Below are 19,178 nucleotides of genomic sequence, written 5' to 3'. Positions count from 1 at the left end.
CAGCCATGTAAAAAAATTTAAAGATTCACATCCTGGAATAAAATTGGCCGTGCTGGACAGCTACATTTTAAAGGAAATATTAATGAGAAGTTTATTAATTTGATCAGATACCAACTGATATCTGACATAAAGGGCGCCCCGGTAGCACAGTGGGTAGCACTGTTGCTTCACAGCGCCAGGGACCCAGGTTCGATTCCCTGCTTGGGTCACTGTGGAGACATATTCCCAGTGTCTGTGTGGGTTTCCTCCCACAAGACCTGAAAGACGTGCTTGTTAGGTGAAATAGACATTTTGAATTCTCCCTCAGTATACCCGAACAGGCACCGGAGTGTAGTGATTAGGGGATTTTCACAGTAACTTCATTGCAGTGTTAATTAAGCCCACTTGTGACACTAATAAAGATTATTATTAGGTCAATTATTGGTTATAGCAATAATCAAGCACACATGAGATTGTCTTTTCTAGAAACTGGAATAAACTCTTTCAGTGGGAAACGTATCAATTTCTGCCCATGTTACAAGGAGGCATTTTATGGAAATATTTGATTATCGGAAATCATTCATTTTTCTTTATGTTCTTACCTGGGAGTAAAAGGATTTATAGATTTTTGATCTTGGCATAAATGCAAACATCAGGCAATTCGATGCGGTGTGTAAATGGATGGGCAGATGTGGAAGCAAAGATTTCTTGTATTCAATGATAAGTACAGCAACGACACCTGGGGAATTCTAGAGCATAAAAAAAATACATTAGTGACAGTCTCAAAATCAATATATGGTCTGGGGCAGAATTCTGATTCAAGTGTTTCATTTAGAGTTTATCGAGGAAAAAACAAAATGACATACATTTTCCACTTAGTTTAAGTATTAAAAGCAATGAAATAATATTTGTGACAATTACCTAGTTTGTTTTATTAAATATGGTTACAATGTGGACTGGTCCTAACTGATTGTTGGAACAGAATAATCATTAGCTGAAGAAATATTTGCAGGGTTATGGAGGAAAGGCAGGGGAGTGGCACTATAAGTACTCTTGCAGAGAGTTAGAACAGTAACTTAACTGAAGCCTACTTGTGACAATAAGGGATTATTATTATTAACAAATACGACAGGTCAAACAGCCCCCTTTGGTGCTGTAACCATTCTATGATACAGCACAGCAAGAGGCCATTTCATTCATTGCACCTGTGACAGCTCCTTGAAAGGCCTGTCCAATTTAATCCTGTTCTCCTGCCCTTTTTCCCTAAACTCCAATTCAAGTATTTATCCCTGTTGAAAATTACTGCTCAATCTGCTTCCACCACCTGGAAAATGAAATGAAAATTGCTTATTGTCACAAGTAGGCTTCAAATGAAGTTACTGTGAAAAGCCCCTAGTCGCCACATTCCGACGCCTGTTCGGGGAGGCTGGTACATCTAGTCAGGCAATGCATTCCAAATTATCATAAACTTTATATAATTATTTGTCCCACTCCCCATATATCTTCTGTCTCTTTTGCCAATTGAAAAGTCATAGACTCAAAAACTAACTCCAGTTTCTGTCTCCACAGATGCTGCCAGACCTTCTGAGCTTTTCCAGCATTTTCTGTTTTCTTTATTAAATCTTTGGTTTGGTTGCCTCCTCTTCAGACACTGGAAACAGTTTTGTAATAACCTGTACCAATGAGATGTACGGAGTCGGATATCTCATATCCCCAGAGTCCTTGACGGAATACGTGCTTGCACACTAAGGGTGACCCAATCACTTCTGGTTTAAAGCAGGCTGGTGAGTCATGTATCAGAAGCTCCAGAAATAAACATTTCTTCTTTCGCTCAACTCGGTATGGACTCTCCTACTTCCAAGCCAAAAGGTTTTCTTTGTTGTTGTTTTTCTTCTTCTTTGCTTCTCCTTATTAACAGAGCTCTAGAGCTGGAGGAGATCACAAAGATAGGGACGAGAAAACCACGGGAGGAATTTAGTAGGATGAGAATTTTAAACGGTGAATTTGCCAGTCAGCTCCCCAATATAGAATATTACTATTCAGAAAAAGGATTTTACTTTAACTAGTAAAGATCAGAAATTGGCTAGCTGGAAGAAGACAAAGGGTGGTGGTTGATGGGAAGTGTTCAGACTGGAGTCCAGTTACTAGTGGTGTGCCACAAGGATCTGTTTTGAGGCCGCTGCTGTTTGTCATTTTTATAAATGACCTGGAGGATGGGTGAGTAAATTTGCAGATGACATTAAGTCGGTGGCGTTGTGGACAGTGCGGAAGGATGTTACAAGTTACAGAGGGACATAGGTAAGCTGCAGTGCTGGGGTGAGAGGTGGCAAATGGAGTTTAATGCAGAAAAGTGTGAGGTGATTCATTTTGGAAGGAATAACAGGAAGACAGAGTACTGGGCTAATGGTAAGATTCTTGGCAGTGTGGATGAGCAGAGAGATCTCGGTGTCCATGTACATAGATCCCTGAAAGTTGTCACTCAGGTTGAGAGGGTTATTAAGAAGGCGTACGGTGTGTTAGCTTTTATTGGTAGAGGGATTGAGTTTCGGAGCCATAAGGTCATGTTGCAGCTGTACAAAACTCTGGTGCGGCTGCATTTGGAGTATTGCATGTAATTCTGGTCGCCGCATTATAGGAAGGATGTGGAAGCATTGGAAAGGGTGCAGAGGAGATTTACCAGAATGTTGCCTGGTATGGAGGGAAGATCTTATGAGGAAAGGCTGAGGGACTTGAGGCTGTTTTCGTTAGAGAGAAGAAGGTTAAGAGGTGACTTAATTGAGGCATACAAGATCATCAGAGGATTGGATAGGGTGGACAGTGAGCGCCTTTTTCCTCGGATGGTGATGTCTCGCACGAGGGGACATGGCTTTAAATTGAGGGGTGATAGATATAAGACAGATGTCAGAGGTAGGTTCTTTACTCAAAGAGTAGTAAGGGTGTGGAATGCCCTGCCTGCAACAGTAGTGGACTCGCCAACACTAAGGGCATTCAAATGGTCATTGGATAGACATATGGACGGGAATAGTGTAGATGGGCTTTAGAGTGGTTTCACAGGTCTGCGCAACATCGAGGGCCAAAGGGCCTGTACTGCGCTGTAATGTTCTATACAGAAAGGGAAGATATTAACCCTATAAATACCACAAGCAGGTGCATTGAGGGAAAAATCAATATCTACTCCTTTAACTAATAATGAGAGAGAAAGAGAAAATTAATAGGCTTTAAACACCTGGTCCAATTGGTATCGACGTGTCCGAAATTCATCAAAGCGACTCCAGGAAAAGAAAATACCGACAAATGTTGAAATGTTTGTAAGAAATTCTCGATTTAACAGAGGCTTTGTTCAGAGAAGTGAGGAACTAATATAAAAGACTTGCATTGACGTAGCATCTTAGACAAACACACGGGAGGGATCCTCCATCCTACCGCACACGTTTTCTGGTGCAGCAGCCGGCCAATGGGGTTTCCCATTGTGGGCATCCCCACACCGTCAGGAAATCCGCAGGCGGGAGTGCGCTGCTGGCAAAACGGAGGATCCCGCCGACAGAGAATCCAGCTTAGGATGTCCCAAAGGTTAATTGTTGTAGAAAATGCAACCAATTTGCACACAAGCTCCCACAATAGCAATTTGATAATAACCAGATAATCTATTTTAGCAACGTCGACCGAGAAATAAATACTGGCCACGATACAAAGGATAATTCTCCTGCTCTTCTTTGAAATAGTGTACAGTCTACCTGAGAGGGCAGACAGAGCCTCAATTTAAAATTTCATGTCAAAGATGACACGTTGCGTACAGGTGTCAACCAGTCACATATGGTTTCAACCCCAAGAATCCAAAATAAAAACTTGAATACATATTAATAAAGTACATTCTTAAATATTCCCCAAATCTGCCTCTTCATATCATCCAAAATGAGCAGACATCGATCTGAGGATTTAACATTCTCTTCTCTAACCAAGAGAGCAAGATGGATGCAAAAGTATACATTTAAAGAAAGGGATGGCAAACAAAGGGTAAGGAGGAGGAAAAGAAATGTCACATCTATTTTTGTTTTTACTTAGCAGGCATCTGACAAAAGTAAATCCCTGTCAATGTTCTATGATAAAAGTAAATGTAAGTTAATTTGCAAGTACACTTCTCAGGTACAGAATCACACTATTAGATGCCTGGAGATTGGCTGTACAGATCCAACGATAAAATAAATATGTTCCAGCTTAACATTGTTCTTTAACCTGATGAGTTTACTTTCAAATGATCAGCCCAGCATTCACAATTTAACATAAAGGACAACTTTTCACATTTGCAATATACAAAGGAAAATTGCAAATGAGAAAATAATAATAATAACCTTTTATTGTCACAAGTATGAAGTTACTGTGAAAAACCACTAGTCGCCACATTCCAGCGCCTGTTCGGGTAAGCTGATACGGGAATTAAACCCATGCTACTGGCCTTGTTCTGCTTCACAAACCAGCTGTCTAGCCCACTGAGCTATATCAGCGTCTATCTGAACTAACTAACAATTCCGCAAATAAGTCACCCAGCATCTGATTCGAGCGTAACACCATAAGAAATAGGGACAGGAGTAGGCCATTCAGCCCCTCGAGCCTGCTCCACCATTCAATAGGATCATCAATAGAATGACCCGACATTCCTCATATCCACTTTCCTGCTCCTCACATCCACTTTCCTGCTCTTTCCCTGGAATCCTGGAATCCCATACTGATCATACTGATCCCTTTCAGGCTGCTTACCCAATCAGTGTACCCTTAATTTTTCTAAATCTAGATCATTGAAGTCCTCCAAACAGCAATTTCTCTCAAGACCAAAGGTTGTGAGCATATACTACTGACAAAGACGACAATTCCTCTACAATTTATTCACTCCACAGAACCAAGATCACTCTTCATATAGTTATCTGCAAAGTGGTAATGCTCTTCAGCCCGGTATTCACTGCTGTTCATTAGCTGCTGCCTTACATCTATTTAATAACAGTGAGAAATTAATATGTACTGAACTTAAGATGTTGAGTATGGAATTTATCCCATAAGTAAATAATAAATAATTCACAACACAAAATGCTCATTACACTAAATATAATTACAAACTAGTTCTTCTACCACAATTATTGCAGGTGATGAGACAGTTCTTGCCCTGTCATTTCATGCCCTCAGTGGGTGTGAGGAATATCGATGAACACAAGAACTCTCACAGAAAGAGAATTCAGGCAGCATCCTAGCAATATTCACTCTTAATCAATCTAATAGAGATATTATCCGATCATTTTCACACCGATTATGGAATCTTGCTAAAAGCAATTTGTTTGTGATATTTATCCGAAGCAGTTTATCCATTTCAAAACTACTGTTTATTTCCTTAAATTGTCATAAGATTATGAAATCCGACAGTGCAGAAGGTGGTTATTCAACCCATTCGACTGCACCAACCCACTGAGAGAGCACCCTACCAAGGCCCATATCTCCAACCTATCCCCATAACCCGGTAATCCTACCTAACCTTTTTGGACATTAAGGGGCAATTTAGCATGGTCAATCCACCAAACCTGCACACCTTTGGACTGTGGGAGGAAACCGGAATCTCGAGGAAACCCACGCAGACATGGGGAGAATATGCAAACTCCACACAGACAGATTTTTCTCTCTCTTGTTTTTGCCCCTTTCAGAAAATTAGACGGTGATGCTGTGCCTATGTCGGACAGACTCACAATCATAAATATAGAATCATTGAATGATTACAGCAAAGATGGAGGCATGTCTATGCTGGTTCTCCTCAAGAGCAACTCAGCTAGTTGCGCTCCACCCAATTTTTCTCTGTAGTCGTGGATATTTTCCCTCTTCAGGCTGCTTACCCACTTTCCTTTCCAAAGCCACAATTGAATTTGGTTATACCATGCTCATGCAGTGCATTCCCGATCCTAAACACTGGGTACATTAAAAAAAATTAAACTTTTCCTCGTCGTACCATTGCTTCATCTGCAAAACACCTTAAATCGGAGTCTTCTGATTAATCAACATTCCACCAATGGGATCAATTTTTCCCCATCACTTGCCCAGACCCTGTATGATATTTAATATCTCTATTAAATCTCCTCTCAACTTGCTCGCTCTCTTCTCCTCCACCTACCCAAAGAACAACCGCAGCTTCTCCAATCTAATCCACATAACTGTAGTCCCTTATCCTTGAAACCATTCTCATATATTGTTTCTGTTGTAAATCCTTCACATCCTTCCTAAACTGCAGTGCCCAGAATTAGATACAATACTCAAGTTGAGCCGAACCAGTGATTTACAACCGTTTATCATAACTTGCTTGCTTTTGCACTTCATGCCTCTCTGTATGAAGCTCAAGATATCATATACTTTGCTAACCACTCTCTCATGAGTCCTGCCACCTTCAAAGATCTATGCAAATTCAACACCAGATCTTTCTTCCTGCACCCCGTTTGGAATTTTAGTCTTTACCTCATAATGCCTCTCCACATTCTTCCTACAAAATATAATCATTTCATATTTCTCATCTTCCTCACAGTTCACAACACATAATTTTGAGCCATCTACAAATTTTGAAATCGTGCCCTGTATAAGTCAGTAACACACACAAAGAAAAGCAGTGGTGTTAATGTTGACCTCTTCAGAACCCCACTGTATACTTTCCATCAGACGGAGAAAAAAAATATTCTTCACGAGGCTGGATTTCTGTCATTAAGTCAACTTCAAATCCATGCTGCCAATGTCCCTATTATTCCATGGGCCTCAAATTTGTTGGCAAATCAAGTCCATATAAATACACCACATAAACCTTCCCGGTTACCTCAAAAAACTCAAGCAAGTTAGTTGAACGTGATTTGCCTCCAACAAATCCATTTAGCTTTCCTTTATTAATCCATACTTGTCCAGCCTTTCACGAACAAGGTTGTAACATTTTGCCATTCTCCAGGTCTCTGGCACTACCCCTGTATCTGAGGAGGGCTGCAGGGGTTATGTCAGTACCTCTTCCAATTTTCATTCTTAATTCCCTCAGCATTCACAGATGCATTCCATCTGGTCATCGTGTCTTATCAACTTGAAATATGATCAGCCTTCCTGTGGCACGGTAGCACAGTGGTTAACACTATTGCCTCTCAGCATCCCAGGTTCGATTCCCGCTTGGGTCACTGTCTGCGCGTTCTCCCTGTGTCTGTGTGGATTTCCTCCAGGTGCTCCGGTTTTCTTCCACAAGTCCAAAAAGACGTGCTTGTTAGACGAATTGGGCATTCAGAATTCTCCCTCAGTGTATCCGAACAGGTGCCGGAATGTGGTGACTAGGGGATTTTCACAGCAACTTCATTGCAGTGTTCATGTAAGCCTACTTGTGACAATAATAAAGATTATTAATATCTATCAATTTTTAGCCCACCCAGTATCACAAAAATATTGTGAACAGAAGGACTTCCAGAACAGATACCTGCGAAATAACACTGATAATATTTCCCAGATAGATTGGAGATTATCACTGCTCTTGGAACTGTGTTATTGAACTAATTGGTTAACCTCAAGGTAGTCAACCCAGGTGTATCTATTTCACAAGCCTTCCTTTCCCACTACTTCTTTTAAAAACTGTCAGAAACCTATTGTAACCCCAAGTAAACCTCATCAACTAGACTACCCATAGCCATAAATGCGGTGTAAGCAAAAATACTTGACTGTAACAGACCACCATGTGATTTTATAAGAATGTCCAACAATTGTGCATAGAAAATGATTTAGACTATGCCAGTTATTAGAAAGTAACAGACTTTTCACAGCACCTTGCAATTCTGTAACAATTCAGCTATTAAATTCCAGCTTTTTCTTCATCCACTATAAACAAGTATGAAGATAGCAGCTCATGACTGATTGCAGCTTGACACAGAATGCCAGCTTGGGATTTTGATAAGTGAAGGAATTTTAAGGGTTCATCTCTTCATAAAATCTAGTCAAGTTTGCATTTATGAAATAAAATGAAAATGAAATGAAAATCGCTTATTGTCACAAGTAGGCTTCAAATTAAGTTACTGTGAAAAGCCTCTAGTCGCCACATTCCGGTGCCTATTCAGGGAGGCTGGTACGGGAATTGAACCGTGCTGCTGGCCTGCCTTGGTCTGCTTTAAAAGCCAGCTCTTTAGCCCTGTGCTAAACCAGCCCCTAACATTTAACTACAATTTATTGCTGAAGTTAAGGGTGCAATTCTGCCAAAGAATCTCTAAAGTGTGGTGCGATCTAGATCGCAATCCACCTACTTGGATTCACGGCAAAAATGTCACGTGTGGGACCAGAAGACGCCAGCAAGGCTGGATACTCAGGTGTAGTGCAGTCCCGATCTCAGAATAACCCTACAACCCACCCCCCTCAAGTGAGCGACACCCCACTATTGGGGTCAGCAAAGGTCCCTCAACAGTCCCCACCCCCTTGGCCATGCCAACCTGGCAATGCCCCTGCCATCAGCAACCTGGAACTGCAGGTTGGCACTGTCCAGCCATGTCCCTGCCCATCTGGGGGGTCGGCACAACAGTGGCTGCGAGAAGGTCCACATGGAAGAACCCTTGCATTTTATAATGTCCAAGTGGTGCCAGCTGCTTCTATGATGGGAAAGTTCCGCCAGTGCAGGCATGCTATCCAAGCACCAGAGGTTGAAAATGATCCAGTCTAAAAAAATCCTGTTCTTTCTAGGAAGCACTTCAGATTGGAAGAAAATCCACTTTGGAAAAAATGCAGTCAGACTGGACACTGCTCAAAAGAGGAATACTTCAGAGTGAAGTGTTATAAATACAAACAACCTTTGAGACAGTCTTCAGCTGTCAATCAAGAGGCTTGTAAAAGTCAATGGGTGTGAAATTGAATGCAAACAATCAAGTACAAAGTGATAAAAGACATACTGCAACATTAAAACCACAGAGCCTATTGAAACTGCAAGGGTAGTGAGTTGTTTCTCCAAGAAACAAGGTGGAGAATGGTTCTGTCCTGCGACAGGATTTTAGAACAGACAGGCTACAGCAGCTGCGCTTTGCCCGGTTATGGGGTGTTATAAATGATGGAAAGCAAGTTTCAAGACTTCACAAATCCAAAGTGACTCCCATCCCAGTGGAGACCTCCGACCTGGCCCCCTGCAGCCCAGCCGAGCCCCCCCAACCCTCAGCTCACAGAATCTAGCCAGCAGTGTGTCCGCGTGCTCCCTGGTGGTAAGTGGAGAGGGATGATTTGCACCCGGGATACTTACTGCTTTTTGGGGGTAGGGTGGGGAAGAGAAATACTGGGAGGCCGCTACATACATTGAATCTTACTAATGAGGTTAATATGAAAGCAAATGAGCAGTGATCAGTTTCTCACCCTTTCTGGGCAAGATCCTGATCACGCCAGGTGGAGGGGGCTAGGAGCATGTTGTGCTGTTCTGACCCTTTACAAAAAAAAGTGGTCTGAAAGAGGGAGCCAAAGACAGTCATCCATCGGAATGGCCTTCACCTGAATCACGCTGGGACCAGAGTGCTTGATAATTGTAAAGCCTGGGCTTTAGGGCTGCAGAGTGGGCTTTAAGCTAAGTAGGGAAGGAGGTGGAAAGATCACAAGGGGAGAGTTGGAAATTAAAAAGAGAGGACAAAGAAATAGTGCAGGATAATGACAACAAGAGTTTGACAGGAAGAGACAAGGCACACAAACATAATGCACCAGAAAATAAGGTCAGGGTGGGCAAAAAAACTGTAAAAAGACAGAATTAAAAGCTCTTAATTTGCATGCTCGCAGCATTCAATAAATGATGGATGATTTGATAGCACAAATAGAAATAAATGAAGGTATGATTGCAACCACTGTAATGGCTCAGTGACAACAGCTGGCACCTGAGAATTCAAGGGTATTTGACATTGTGAAAGAAAGCAGGAAAGGAGGTGGAGTAGTTGTTAACCAAAGCTGAGATCAGTACAGTAGGGAGAAGTGATCTTGGTTTAGAAGATCAAGATGTGCAATCAATTTGGATGGAGACAAGAAATAGCAAATAAGTCACCAGTGGGGGTCCACAGGACAGAAATATTGGGAGCTTGAAAAAACATACAGCAATTATGACGGGCAAAGTGCATTCAGGGCAGTTTCTTAGCAACCAGGGAACAGGCTATTTTGGGCCTGGTGATATGTAATGCCACAGGATTAAAGACTTCATATGTTCTGGAAGCAACCAGGGAAAAGACTATTTTGGGCCTGGTAATATGCGACAGGATTAATTAAAGACCTCATAGTGAATGCTCCTTTAGGCAATAACATGGTAGCAGGTCATATTCAACTTGAGAGTGAGAAATCTGGATCCATAACTAGTGTCTTCAACTTAAGAAAAGGTAATGACGAGAATATAAAGACAAGAGTTTACTAAAGTGGACTAGGGAAATAGGTTAAAAGGGAAGGTGGTGGAGGAGCAGCGGAAGAAATTTAAAGAGATATTTTATAACTCTGAACAAAGATATATTCCATTGAGAAAGACTACAAAAACGATGCATCAAGTATGGCTATCTAAGAAAGTGAAGGGGTAGCAAATCGAAAGAAAATCTGTACGAGGCAAAGATTAGTGACAATGCAGAAAATTGGGAAAGTTGTAGAAACCAAAGGATGATTTAAAAAAGTAATGGGAGGGGAAATTGGAATACGAGAGAAAACCAGGAAGAAATATAAAAACAAGACAGTAAAAGCTTCTACAAGTATATAAAAAGGGAAAGAGTATCAAAAGTGACCATTAGTCCCGTAGAGAGTGGGACCATGGGAAATAAGGAATTGGCAGAGGCTTTGAAAAAGTTCCTAGAAATCCATCTTCGTTCTCAAGGAGATCCATCTTCTGGCCCCAGTGTTCCCAGAGATCTACCTTTATTTTCAACCTGTCACTTTCTTTCTTCAATGATGTCAGTGATGTTGGATAAATTTTCAAAATGGCACCTAGACACTATGGTGAACGACATGCCATCCAGGCGTGCTCCGCCATGAATGTGGCATAAAACACCTGGGTGCATAATCAATAACGTCGGACCAGAAGATTTGCTGTGTTTTCCTGCCAGTCACTGCAGTAGGAAACACTCCATGCCCCGCCCCCAGTGTTAAGAGTCATTCCAATTAGATGCCTCATTGATGTTAAGTATCCAATAATTGACACCGATATTTAAAGAGGCTGTAGGTGGTCTTTGGGAGCATGTGATGTGGTGATAGAGTTTTTGTACAGAGCCGTGTTTAAAGAAAATAAAGGTATTTGTGAAAAGGAGCAGAACTCTTGAATCTTTACACAACAACAATGGTAGCAGAGGATGGTTCCTGTGCAAATGTAAAGGTTTGAAAGAAACAACTTTTCCAGAAGGTAAAAAAAGATTCTGCATCAACCAAGGAGTGAGTGAGAAGGAAGAAAAAAATATATATATTTATGTGGCTGAACCTCGAATAAAGATGTCCGGATATGACTATTGACCATTATTTTCTGAAAGGGGCTCATACGACCAATGAAGAAGTGAAGTTGTTATGTGGACTAAGGTAACTGCCTTTGGAAAGAGGAAACAAGGTATGGCATTGGCTCATTTTCTACCTTATGAGAGTAAAATCCGAAGCAAAGTGTTTTCTAAACTGGAATTGGAAGAGTTATACTCAGAAGGAGGTCTGGAGATTCTACTGCGTTTTATGGGTAAGATTTATCAAAAGGATGACTTGTTAAGTGCATATGAAGCCTGGTCGGAAATATAGATTCCGGAAAACAGAGGATATCTCTATTGAGGACTATATCATGGAATTTAGCAGACGAGACAGAAGGCTGCACAAACACCGCCTGGAATTTCCACAGTCTGTGTTGGCATTGAAGTTACTGGACTGTGCTAGAATGACCAATATGGATAGGCTCCTAGTTTTGACAGGAGTTATGTTTGCAGATAATGATACCTTATTTGGTCAGATGATAGAAGCCTTAAAGAAGTTTCTGGGGATACATTCAAATCCTATGGCTATTATGACAAAAATGGGTCAGTCAGCAATAAAGCAGACTATGGAAGATACACTGCAGACAGGATGGCGAGATTATACGGCTACAAACAGGTTAAGAGTGTATAAATCGGGACCTGGAAATTATGAGGACAGAACCCGATTCAAAACCGATAAAAGGAGGAGGGACATGGAAAATGGTAATAGGAAAATTAACCCCAGAAATGCCCAGGGTATGATAAATCGATGTTTTCGGTGTGACTCTCAATACCATTACCCTTTCAACCGTCCAACACGTTATAATAAAGTGTTTGAAGCGACACAAAGACACGGAAGAGTCAGAAGAGGAAAAGATAGTGACCAGAAAGAAGGCATTATCCTATTAACAAACAGTTTTATGCCGGTAATGAGGGTGTTGGTTGCAGAATCCTTCAACTGTGCTGTATTGATCAGTGGCTGCACATCAACCGTGTGTGGAATTGACTGGTTAAAATGTTACCTGGACTCTTTGAATGCTGAAAATCGTAACAAGGTTAAGGAATTTGAAAGTTCCACAAGTTTCAGGTTTGGTGATGATAATACTCTGAAGTCGCTGAAAAGAGTGGTAATCCTTTGCAATATTGCCGGAGTGAATTATTTCATTAGCACAGAGGTTGTATCAAGTGAGATACCTTTGCTTCTGAGCAGACTGTTGATGAAGAAAGCACACATGAAACTGGATATGGAACAGGATAGGACAACAACTTTTGGAAAGACGGTAGACTTACACAGTCGGGACACTATTGTATTCCATTACTGGCAAATAATATTTCAAGTGCAGTTCTTAAGGATGTTTTATTGACAGCTGGAAATGGGACTTCAGCGGATAAAAAGATTGTTGTATTAAAACTGCACAGGCAATTTGTGCATCCGTCTCCTCGGATGCTGAAAAATGTATTAAAGGATGCAGGGGTAAGGGATGAAGACTATACTAATCTGATGGAACAGGTTAGTTATCGCTGTGAGGTTTATAGGAAGTTCAGAAGGACACCAACACAGTAACCCTACCTTTGGCCAGGGAGTATAACGACATTGTGGCCATGGACCTTAAGATCTGGGATAAAGCCAACAATATATTTATTTTGCATTTGTAGATTTAGCAACCAGATTTAGTCAATCTACTATTGTACGAAGTAAGGAAAAGAGTGTAATTCTGGACGAAATCGTGGAAAAATGGATAGGGACAGGAATGGGCCCACCGGCACAATTCCTTACAGACAATGGGGGAGAATTTGCTCATGATGAATTTAGGGATGTGTGAAAACGTGAATATCACAGTTATGTAGACGGCTGTGGAAAGTCCATTTAGTAATGGTGTGCGTGTAAAAGAATCCATGCTGTAATAGATGACATGCTCCGGAAAATACACACGAAGAATTCATTGCAGATGGTTGGGGGCTATAGTCCCCATCAATTAGTGTTTGGTAAAATTCTAAAATTCCATCCATTTGGATGACCAGCCTCCAGCTGGGAAGGGACAACAATTAGCTCTGCCTTTGCTGAGCATTTAAATGCATTACATAGCAGTACAAAAGCTTTTTTGGAAGCAGAAGACTTTGAAAGAATTTGCAGAGCTTTAAGGCATAATATACGGCCATCAAATAACATTTTATCATCATGGAAACATGGTTTACTATAAGATAGACAATTGTAATGAATGGAAAGACCCAGGGAAGATCATAGTCATAGATGGCAAAACAAATGTTTTGCAACATGGCAATCAGACTTTTAGGGTACATTCAACAAGGGTAATGTGAAGGAGACACAACCGCAGTGAGACATATCCAGAGTGGGAATTTGGAACTTGGTAATTTGGTGCAGTGAGGTAATTCGGTGCAGAGTGGAAGAAGGTGCTTTTTCTCTACTGTTTTGTTCTCTCTATTTCTTCTGGCCTGTAACTTTAAATCTGCAGGGAGAGAACCAGAGAGCATCTGAGACCCTCGGAAGGTAAGTAAGTGATTTTTATTCATTTTTACTTGTATTACCTTTCAAATTGTGTGTGGGGGGGGGGGGGGGGGGGGGGGGACTGAAGTGACACAGAAAAGCTGTGACCTGATTGGCTGGTTGGGAATCTGCACGAAATTAAAAAAATTAAGCATTGTTAAACTAATTAAACATAATTACTTAATTATAATTTAGAGGGGTATCTATGCCAGAGATCGGAGAGTACTGTATTTAGCTTTCATATTTATAGTAGAACTCTAGTGCTAGGAAACATATAGTTAACAGTAACTTTAAAAAAAAAAACGTTTAAATTTAATTTACTAATTAATTGACGCAATGTCAATTAGAGGGGTGCAGTGCTCCGACTGTGAGATGTGGCAGGTCCGGGAGGCTTCCAGGGTCCCGGATGGCTTCATCTGCAGAAAGTGCACCCAACTGGAGCTCCTCACAGACCGCATGGTTCGGTTGGAGCAGCAGTTGGATGCACTTAGGAGCATGCAGGTGGCGGAAAGCGTCATAGATAGCAGTTATATAAATGTGGTCACACCCAAGGTGCAGGCAGAGAAATGGGTGACCACCAGAAAGGGCAGGCAGTCAGTGCAGGAACCCCCTGTGGTTGTCCCCCTCTCGAACACGTATACCCCTTTGGATACTGTCGGGGGGGATAGCCTATCAGGGGAAAACAGCAGCAGCCAGAGCAGTGGCACCACGGCTGGCTCTGATGTTCAGAAGGGAGGGTCAAAGCGCAGAACAGCAATAGTCATAGGGGACTCTATAGTCAGGGGCACAGATAGGCGCTTCTGTGGACGTGAAAGAGACTCCAGGATGGTATGTTGCCTCCCTGGTGCCAGAGTCCAGGATGTCTCCGAACGGGTAGCGGGCATCCTGAAGGGGGAGGGCAAACAGGCAGAGGTCGTTGTACATATTGGTACCAACGACATAGGCAGGAAGGGGCATGAGGTGCTGCAGCAGGAGTTCACGGAGCTAGGCAGAAAGCTAAAAGACTGGACCTCTAGGGTTGTAATCTCGGGATTACTCCCTGTGCCACGTGCCAGTGAGGCTCCAAATAGAAAGACAAAGCAGCTAAACAAGTGGCTAAACAGCTAGTGTAGGAGGGAGGGTTTCCGTTATCTGGACCACTGGGAGCTCTCCGGGGCAGGTGTGACCTGTATAAGGACGGGTTGCATCTAAACTGGAGAAGCATAAATATCCTGGCCGCGGGGTTTGCGACTGTCACACGGGAGGATTTAAACTAGTATGGCAGGGGGGTGGGCACGGGAACAATAGGTCAGAAGGTGAGGGCATTGAGGGAGAACTAGGGAATAGGGCCAGTATGACTGAGGCAGAGCAGACAGGGAGAAGTTGCTGAACACAGCGGATCTGGTGACCTGAAGTGCATATGTTTTAATGCAAGAAGGATTACAGGTAAGGCAGGTAAACTTAGAGCTTGGATTAGTACTTGGAACTATGATGTTGTTGCCATCACAGAGACCTGGTTGAGGGAAGGACAGGATTGGCAGCTAGACGTTCCAGGATTTACATGTTTCGGGCGATGTAAAAGGGGTGGCGGAGTTGCGCTACCGATTAGGGAGAATATCACAGCTGTATTACTGGAGGACACATCAAAGGGCAGTGAGGCTATATGGGTAGAGATCAGGAATAAGAAGGGTGCAGTCACAATGTTGGGGGTTTAACTACAGGCCTCCCAACAGCCAGCAGGAAATGGAGGAGCAGATAGGTAGACAGATTTTGGAAGAGAGTAAAAACAACAGGGTTATTGTGATGGGAGCCTTCAACTTCCCCATTATAGACTGGGACTCACTTAGTGCTAGGGGCCTGGACGGGGCAGAGTTTGTAAGGAGCATCCAGGAGGGCTTCTTAAAACAATATGTAGACAGTCCAACTAGGGAAGGGGCTGTACTGGACCTGGTATTTGGGAATGAGCCCAGCCAGGTGGTAGAAGTTTCAGTAGGGGAGCATTTCGGGAACAGTGACCACAGTTCAGAAGTTTTAAAGTGCTGGTGGACAAGGATAAGAGTGGTCCGAGGGTGAATGTGCTAAATTGGGGGAAGGCTAATTATAACAATATTAGGTGGGAACTGAAGAACATAGATTGGGGGCGGATGTTTGAGGGCAAATCAACATCTGACATGTTGGAGGCTTTCAAGTGTCAGTCAAAAGGAATTCAGGACCGGCATGTTCCTGTGAGGAGGAAGGATAAATACGGCAATTTTTGGGAATCTTGGATAACGAGAGATATTGTAGGCCTCGTCAAAAAGAAAAAGGAGGCATTTGTCAGGGTTAAAAGGCTGGGAACAGACAAAGCCTGTGTGGAATATAAGGAAAGTAGGAAGGAACTTAAGCAAGGAGTCAGGAGGGCTAGAAGGGGTCACAAAAAGTCATTGGCAAATAGGGTTAAGGAAAATCCCAAGGGTTTTTACACGTACATAAAAAGCAAGAGGGTAGCCAGGGAAAGGGTTGGCCCACTGAAGGATAAGCAAGGGAATCTATGTGTGGAGCCAGAGGAAATGGGCGAGATACTAAATGAATACTTTGCATCAGTATTCACCAAAGAGAAGGAATTGGTGGATGTTGAGTCTGGAGAAGGGTATGTAGATAGCCTGGGTCACATCGAGGTCCAAAAAGACGAGGTGTTGGGCATCTTGAAAAATATTACGGTAGATATGTCCCCAGGGCCGGATGGGATCTACCCCAGAATACTGAAGGGGGCTAGAGAGGAAATTGCTGAGGCCTTGACAGAAATCTTTGGATCCTCACTGTCTTCAGGTGATGTCCTGGAGGACTGGAGAATAGCCAATGTTGTTCCTTTGTTTAAGAAGGGTGGCAAGGATAATCCAGGGAATTACAGGCCAGTTAGCCTTACGTCAGTGGTAGGGAAATTACTGGAGAGAATTCTTCGAGACAGGATCTACCCCCATTTGGAAGCAAACGGACGTATTAGTGAGAGGGAGCATGGTTTTGTGAAGGGGAGGTCGTGTCTCACTAACTTGATAAGAGTTTTTCGAAGAGGTCACAAAGATGATTGATGCAGGCAGGGTAGTGGATGTTGTCTATATGGACTTCAGTAAGGTCTTTGACAAGGTCCCTCATGGTAGACGAGTACAAAAGGTGAAGTCACACGGGATCAGGGGTGAGCTGGTAAGGTGGATACAGAACTGGCTAGGTCATAGAAGGCAGAGAGTAGCAATGGAAGGATGCTTTTCTAATTGGAGGGCTGTGACTAGTGGTGTTCCGCAGGGATCAGTGCTGGGACCTTTGCTGTTTGTAATATATATATATATATATATATATATATAAATAAATGATTTGGAGGAAAATGTAACTCGTCTGTTTAGTAAGTTTGCAGACGACACAAGGTTGGTGGAATTGCGGATAGCGATGTGGACTACCGTCAGAGGATAGTGCAGGATTTAGATTGTTTGGAGACTTTGGCGGAGAGATGGCAGATGGAGTTTAATCTGGACAAATGTGAGGTAATGCATTTTGGAAGGTCTAATGCAGGTACGGAATATACAGTGAATGGTAGAACCTTCAAGGGTATCGAAAGTCAGAGAGATCTAGGTGTACAGGTCCACAGGTCACTGAAAGGGGCAACACAGGTGGATAAGGTGGTCAAGAAGGCATATGGCATGCTTGCCTTCATTGGCCGGGGCATTGAGTATAAGAATTGGCAAGTCATGTTGCAGCTGTATAGAACCTTAGTTAGGCCACACTTGGAGTATAGTGTTCAATTCTGGTCGCCACACTACCAGAAGGATGTGGAGGCTTTAGAGAGGGTGCAGAAGAGATTTACCAGAATGTTGCCTGGTATGGAGGGCATTAGCTATGAGGAGCGGTTGAATAAACTCGGTTTGTTCTCACTGGAACGAAGGAGGTTGAGGGGAGACCTGATAGAGGTATACAAAATTATGAGGAACATAGACAGAGTGGATAGTCAGAGGCTTTTCCCCAGGGTAGAGGGGTCAATTACTTGGGGGAATAGGTTTAAGGTGCGAGGGGCAAGGTTTAGAGTAGATGTACGAGGCAAGTGTTTTTACACAGAGGGTAGTGGGTGCCTGGAACTCGCTACCGGTGGAGGTGGTGGAAGTAGTGACGATAATGACATTTAAGGGGCATCTTGACAAATACATGAATAGGATGGGAATACAAAGAACAAAGAAATGTACAGCACAGGAACAGGCCCGTCGGCCCTCCAAGCCCGTGCCGACCATGCTGCCCGACTAAACTACAATCTTCTACACTTCCTGGGTCCGTATCCTTCTATTCCCATCCTATTCATATATTTGTCAAGATGCCCCTTAAATGTCCCTATCGTCCCTGCTTCCACTACCTCCTCCGGTAGCGAGTTCCAGGCATAGAGGTATACGGACCCAGGAAGTGTAGAAGATTGTAGTTTAATCGGGCAGCATGGTCGGCACGGGCCTGGAGGGCCGAAGGGCCTGTTTCTATCAGACCATAAGACATAGGAGTGGAAGTAAGGCCATTCGGCCCATCGAGTCCACTCCACCATTCAATCATGGCTGATTTCAACTCCATTTACCCACTCTCTCTCCATAGCCCTTAATTCCTCGAGAAATCAAGAATTTATCAACTTCAGTCTTAAAGACACTCAACGTCACGGCCTCCACCGCCCTCTGTGGCAATGAATTCCACAGACCCACCACTCTCTGGGTGAAGAAATTTCTCCTCATCTCTGTTCTAAAGTGACTCCCTTTTATGCTAAGGCTGTGCCCCCGGGTCCTAGTCTCCCATGCCAATGGAAACAACTTCCCTACGTCCACCCTATCTAAGCCATTCGTTATCTTGTAAGTTTCTATTAGATCTCCCCTCAACCTCCTAAACTCCAATGAATATAATCCCAGGATCCTCAGACGTTCATCGTATGTTAGGCCTACCATTCCTGGGATCATCCTGGGATCAGATGGGAAATAAATAGTGATGTCTTGAGAAGTGTGCATATTACAGAGGAGGAGGTGCTGGAAGTCTTAAAGCGCATAAAGGTAGATTAATCCCCGGGACCTGATGAAATGTATCCCAGGATGTTGTGGGAGGCTAGGGAGGAAATTACGGGTCCCCCAACAGAGAAATTTGAATCATTGGCAGCCACAGGTGAGGTGCCTGAAGATTGGAGAGTAGCGAATGTTGTGCCCTTGTTTAAGAAGGGCAGCAGGGAAAAGCCTGGGAACTACAGACCGGTGAGCCTAACGTCTGTAGTAGGTAAGTTG

General features: G+C 42.9%; 1 protein-coding gene across 1 annotated transcript in view; it reads right to left on the bottom strand.

The window, feature by feature from the left end:
• The window catches only part of dnaaf9 (dynein axonemal assembly factor 9), a 279,052-nt gene that overhangs the window by 98,555 nt on the left and 161,319 nt on the right, over positions 1–19,178 (bottom strand). Inside the window, exon 22 of the mRNA XM_072497670.1 lies at positions 582–728. Coding sequence (XP_072353771.1) covers positions 582–728 — 147 coding nt within the window. The remainder of the gene's footprint in view (positions 1–581; positions 729–19,178) is intronic.

Source organism: Scyliorhinus torazame, chromosome 3, assembly GCF_047496885.1.
Source record: "Scyliorhinus torazame isolate Kashiwa2021f chromosome 3, sScyTor2.1, whole genome shotgun sequence".
Classification (NCBI taxonomy): Eukaryota; Metazoa; Chordata; class Chondrichthyes; order Carcharhiniformes; family Scyliorhinidae; genus Scyliorhinus; species Scyliorhinus torazame.
This window is presented reverse-complemented; position numbering and strand designations above follow the sequence as displayed.